This window comes from Solanum tuberosum, unplaced genomic scaffold, assembly GCF_000226075.1.
Source record: "Solanum tuberosum cultivar DM 1-3 516 R44 unplaced genomic scaffold, SolTub_3.0 scf00354, whole genome shotgun sequence".
Taxonomy (NCBI): Eukaryota; Viridiplantae; Streptophyta; class Magnoliopsida; order Solanales; family Solanaceae; genus Solanum; species Solanum tuberosum.
The window spans coordinates 10754-16366 of NW_006239278.1; the positions used below are offsets into that span (position 1 = coordinate 10754).

Below are 5613 nucleotides of genomic sequence, written 5' to 3' on the forward strand. Positions count from 1 at the left end.
AAAAAAAATATTTTGTACTCATGTGAATTTTACCGTCTTTACGAAAATTTCTATTCATTTTCACACAGGTAGGTGAAAATATATTTGATCTCTTTTTCAAACACCGTTAAGTTGTAAAAAATCGAAAAAAAACAAAAAATCAAAAAAACCCGAAAGAACCAACTAAAACCGAAATCGAAAAAACCCACTTTGCGTGATTGATTTGGTATTTAGATTTAATAAACCGACATAATTGGTTTAGGTTTTTTTTAATGAAAAACCAAACCAAACCAACCTATGTACACCCCTACTTCTAAGTCATCAAGAACCGTGGTTGAGTTCAAAGGTTAGTTTTTTCTTGATTTTATTTTGTTAGCTTTTCGAAGAAAGGAGCAATTTAACTTATGATAATGGAGGTTTTTTTTTCCAAACATGAAGAACAATAATAAAGAAGAAGATAATTGAGTTAATATTTATTTTTTTCAAGTTTATTTTAACACATGGCCAATTTTTATTGGTCAGTACTGTCTAAAAACTGCACCCACGCACCTAACATAGGTGAAGTCACGAACTCAGCCACGTAGGCCGAAAAGTGGTAAAAAATTAACTAAAAAAATAAGTTCGGGGGGGTAATAGGACCTTAGTAAAGGTTAGGTGTGTCTCAGGGATTTTGGGCATAGGCTGGGGGTACTTATACATTTTTCCTTGATAAAAGGTAGAATCTTTGCTTAAATCTAGATTGTTTGCACACCAATGACCTTTGTTGTTTGCAGACCAAAAAGTCTTCATTATAGCTCTTTTTCCACAATGACAAAAAAAAAATAGAAGCCATTTGCACTAAAAACGAAAAAAAATCGTGCTAAAGAGATAAAAAAAAATGCTTGATTTGAAAGAAGAGGAAAAAATGAGATTTTGATTAAAAAATATACAAATATATATAAAAGGGATTCATTAAAGACCAAACACAAGTCTTCCATTGGTTTGGGACCCAAAGGAATAATATTGGTAATGAAAAGTCCATAAAGCTTCAATAATTGCATTTATACTTATATAATAATAATAATAACAACAATAATTGTTAAGTCTCAGCTCAACCTGAGTAATACACAAATGTCTAAAGGAAACTCTCCAACGTAGATTAATGAGCCACTCAATGGCTGCCAACTAATTAAAAATTTTACACGTAGATGTTGACACTCAATTTTGGACCCCCACAATATAAATTAATCATCGAACTTCCTAAATTCCAAATGATATGAAATAATTGGCTTTATAAAATTCAAAATAATTTTCAAGTCATTTTAAGTAGTTTTGTCATTTTTTATAAAATTTTTAAAATAATAAAATATGATATTATTATATAATTATGTGCCTAATTAGTATATTTTACGAATGTTCGAAAATTGTCTCAAGAAGATTTTATATTTATTTAAATATTTGGTTATTTAGTCGTTTATATTGTTAAATTAATTAGTTTATAATTAAGTTAATTATTTTATTTCGTTAAGATTAAGAAGCTCGTTGATTAATTAATATCAATTTGTCTTATTCAATTACTAGTCGAATCTATCTTAACTAAATTGAATTGGCTAAGTTTTTCTAATTCCCTTTCAACCGATCCCACCCCTATTTATTTATTTTTTACAATTAATACCATACCCATATAATTACAATACATACTACTCCACCAGCAGCCCAAAACCCCACCTCAGCCGACCCATTTCCCCAAATAACCCAATAAAATAATAACAACAACAACAACATACACCAACAGCCCAACTCCCTCAATTCCCAGCCCATTCCCCTGACCCGACCCAAGCCCTTTTCCCCTTTTAATTCCAGCGCGAACATCACAGTGTACAAGACCCAGAAACAGTCCAAAACGCTAACACACAGCAGCGAGGAATAGAGAGAGGACGGTGCAATTTTGTCGTCTCCCTCCCGTCTATGTCCGCATTAATAGCGCAGCAGCAGGCAGCAGGCACGCGATTTCTCCCCTTTCCTCTTCCGGAATGGGTTGAAATCGCAAGAAAAAAAGGTGCCTCACCCGAATCGTGAAAGTGTTTGGGGAGTTTTGTATTTCGAATTGATCCCCTTCTTATCATTTTCTGTCTGTTTTCCCTCCATCCAGGAACCCTATAATCCCCTATATATATTCTCTTCTTACTCACTGATTGGGGGGGGGGGGGGATTTTTTGGAGTTGGAAAATTTTATGTGGAAGAAAAAATATTGGGAAAAGCTCGGAAGAAGAGCAGAGAGAGGAATGCCCAGAGAACAGCTCAAAGTATAGTGATAGAACATACGAAACACGTCTGATAAAAGATAAAAGATAGCTAGTGTCGGTCGGAGGGTCACTCTTCTCTCTCGTTTTGTTATCGTTGTCCAGCTTTCGTGAGTTCGAGATTCTGCCCGAATCACTTACTCACTGTTTGTATTTGAGCTTTCTTGTGGTGGAAGGTTGCTCTGTTGCTCGTCTTGCCCCAGATCGCTGCATTTAAGAAGGTAAACTCCGTTTCAATTCCAACTCTTTAGTTGATGTGTTGTTTTGACAAGCTGTGGTTGTTTGATTGACACGCTAGCTTTTCTCTCTTTCTTGACTGCAATCATTCTCCCCGTTTCATTACTGATTATGGGATAGACAAGTGATTAGAGGGGAGTTAGCATCTCGGTTGTATGAAATGTGAGATGTGCTCTTACGAATGTTGTTATTCCTATGAGATTAGTTGGCTAGCATGTTAAATGGTCTCTTTCCGTCCAATGAAATCTCGAGCATATATGTGATGCTGCTGGTTTGTCTCGTGTGTAGTTCTCTATTCATTTTAATTTATGATGTTGTGCCTTAAGATCCTTGTCGAAATGCTTCGGTTTAGCTAAAAATCTCATTGCCTAGATATTAAAAATGATTCTCTCATGCTGTCCGGTTCAAAGCATCCATTAGGAGTATACTTGTTCCTCAGTTTAGTTGAGTTTATCGATGCGATGTCATCTTCTTGAATATTTTGTTTATTTACATTTGCCTATGCTTGTATTCATCTTTGTACTCAACAGTGGAGAGATTTGTACGTTACTAAATTTTTGAGATATTTGGTGAAAGGTAGAGAGATTTGTGTATTGATGACATAATGGCCTTTGAAACAGAAAGGAGTTGTGCTTTTGCAGGTCATGTGGTGTGTGTATATAAAATTCGATATATTTAGATAGTTGCTTTTGTTCTGTGCTCTGGTAAGATACAAGTTGCCCCATATATCCACTACCATACCATAGGAATGAAGATAGTAACAGATCTCTAACGTTACTTTTGTACAGTGAACGAGATTCCCTAGAATTTTTTATTCTAACTCTGATGCGCCTCTGTGGATTGTCTGTAATAATAATACCCCATCCCACCAATTAGTGAGAATATTATAGATGGGACTGTAGCTTTATGTTTTGTTTCTACCTAATCACTTTGCTTTTCAGCATTTTGAGGAATTACCTCTGTAATTTTCTATTTGCTTCCGAAAATGACTATGAGACTTGTTGGTTGTTGATTTTAACATAAACCAAGTGTAGGATTTTGATGACAGTATTTTATGGCTGACTACCTCTCTCCCCAATATAGATTATGTGGTCATTATTTAAAGCATCTAATAGTTGGGTTTTTCTATTATCGCATTTTGATTTTGAAATGCCTTAATAACTTCTATTTTTTTTAGTCATATCTCAATTACTTCTTCATTTCGTATGCTAATTTCTTGCCTTTTTTTTTGCATGTGAAATCTGCCCGAGTTCTTCATGAACTCCTATCTCCTTCCCTTGCATTTCGAGAGAGCCATAAAGGCTCCAAATTCCTTTATCGAGTCAACCGGCCAGCTATAAAAATTGACGAACAGGTTTCGGAGTTGAAAGAATATGCAGCAAATCGAGAAATTGAAAAGATTGGGCCAAAGGCCCACACTTAATTCCATAGAATTGTATTTTGTTACTTTGGGCCTAAGCCCTTTTATCATTTTAATTGTTATATATGTGTTAGTCTAGGACAGGTGGAAGAATTGGGCCTTAGGCCCAAAGATAAAATATTTTTAGCATGTTAGAATAGGACAGGTACAAATGATTTTGATGGGCCAAAGGCCCAAAACTGAAATTAGGCCCAAGTATTGGTCTAGGCGGACAGAAAAAATAAAACGTGGGCCCAAGTCTCTTTCCCTCTTTGCTTTTGTTGTGTTTATTTACTTATCAATATCTGCAACTTAATCTTAATGTTTTGAGAATTCAAAGTCCCCAAGAGACACTCATTTTGAATTAATTATTTAACTAAACTATTTAGCTCTTACTTGACCTAATAAATAAATAAATAAATAAGTTTACAAAATATTTCATTTGGATAATATTTTAATATTTTTTATTTTTTCTCTTAAAATGGTCCTAACTATAAAAATTGTTCAATTCAAGTTAATTTAAAATATTTTAGCCAAATAATTAATTGTCGAATAACCGCGTATTAGCGGGCATTTTGGGTGCTTTCAAACCCTTCCTGAAATGTTAATAAGAACCCCGAACCCCTTTTAAGTTTTCATTAGATTTCCCGTTTTAGTCTTTTGAAAACAATAGTTTTCTTGATTTTTTCTTAAAAAATTAAGCGGCGACTCTAAAATCAGTCTAAAATATATTTTCCTAATAAAACAATAGATATTAGAATTTTAAAAAAAAACTAAATTAATATTCAAATTAATATAAGGGTGAAAGACTGTTTCATTTTACCCTGTTTCTCTCTCAAAATTGCAAACCCCTAGCTGGGGATTTACAACCAAAATCGTGAATCAAGAGAAAAATCGTTCAAGATTTGTGGTAAAAGTTCATATAGTCTAATGTTTATCTGTTCATCTTCCTCAAGTTAGTCCAGCTATGTATAATTTTTCCCTTTTGAAAGTTGATTTTTGATAGAAGGTAGAATCTTTGCTTTAATTTGGATTGTTTGCAGACCAACGACCTGTATTGTTTACGGACTAAGAAGTCTTCAATTATAGCTCGTTACCCACAGTGACAAAAAAATTAGAAGTCATTTGCACTAAAATCGAGTAGAATTCGTGCTAAAGAGAGAAAATAAAGCTTGATTTGAAAGAAGATGAAAACAATGAGATTTTGATTAGAAAATTTAAAGATATATATAAAAGGGATTCATTAAGGACCAAACACAAATCTTCCATTGGTTTGGGACCCAAAGGAGTAATATTGGTAATGAAAAGTCCACAAAGCTTCAATAATTGCATTTACTCAACAATAATTGTGAAGTCTCAGCTGAACCTGAGTAATACACAAATGTCTAAAGGAAACTCTCAGCTTAAATACTTTACATTAATCCTTCAAATCATCTTTCTGCAAACATGCCATTCTCGGAAGAGCAAACACTACTGTCCTCCTTCTGCTTGTGGCGATATCCGTAACATAAGAGACCCTTTTCATTTAAACACCGATCCAAAATATTGTCATTTTTCAGGATTTGAATTAGCTTGTGAAGGTAACCAAACAGTTATATGGTTATCCTCCAAGAAGTTGCTCGTTCAAGGCATCGACTATATTAATCAGACAATTCACTTGGTAGATCCGACTTTACAAACAGATGATCTATGTTCTCTCATACCTTCTAAGCTTAC

General features: G+C 34.0%; 1 protein-coding gene across 1 annotated transcript in view; it reads left to right on the top strand.

Moving 5' to 3' along the window:
- The first annotated feature begins 5193 nt into the window (after positions 1-5193).
- The window catches only part of LOC102594173 (uncharacterized), a 3107-nt gene continuing 2687 nt past the window's right edge, over positions 5194-5613 (top strand). The window contains exon 1 of the mRNA XM_006361376.2: positions 5194-5343. Coding sequence (XP_006361438.2) covers positions 5198-5343 — 146 coding nt within the window. The 5' untranslated portion in view covers positions 5194-5197. The remainder of the gene's footprint in view (positions 5344-5613) is intronic.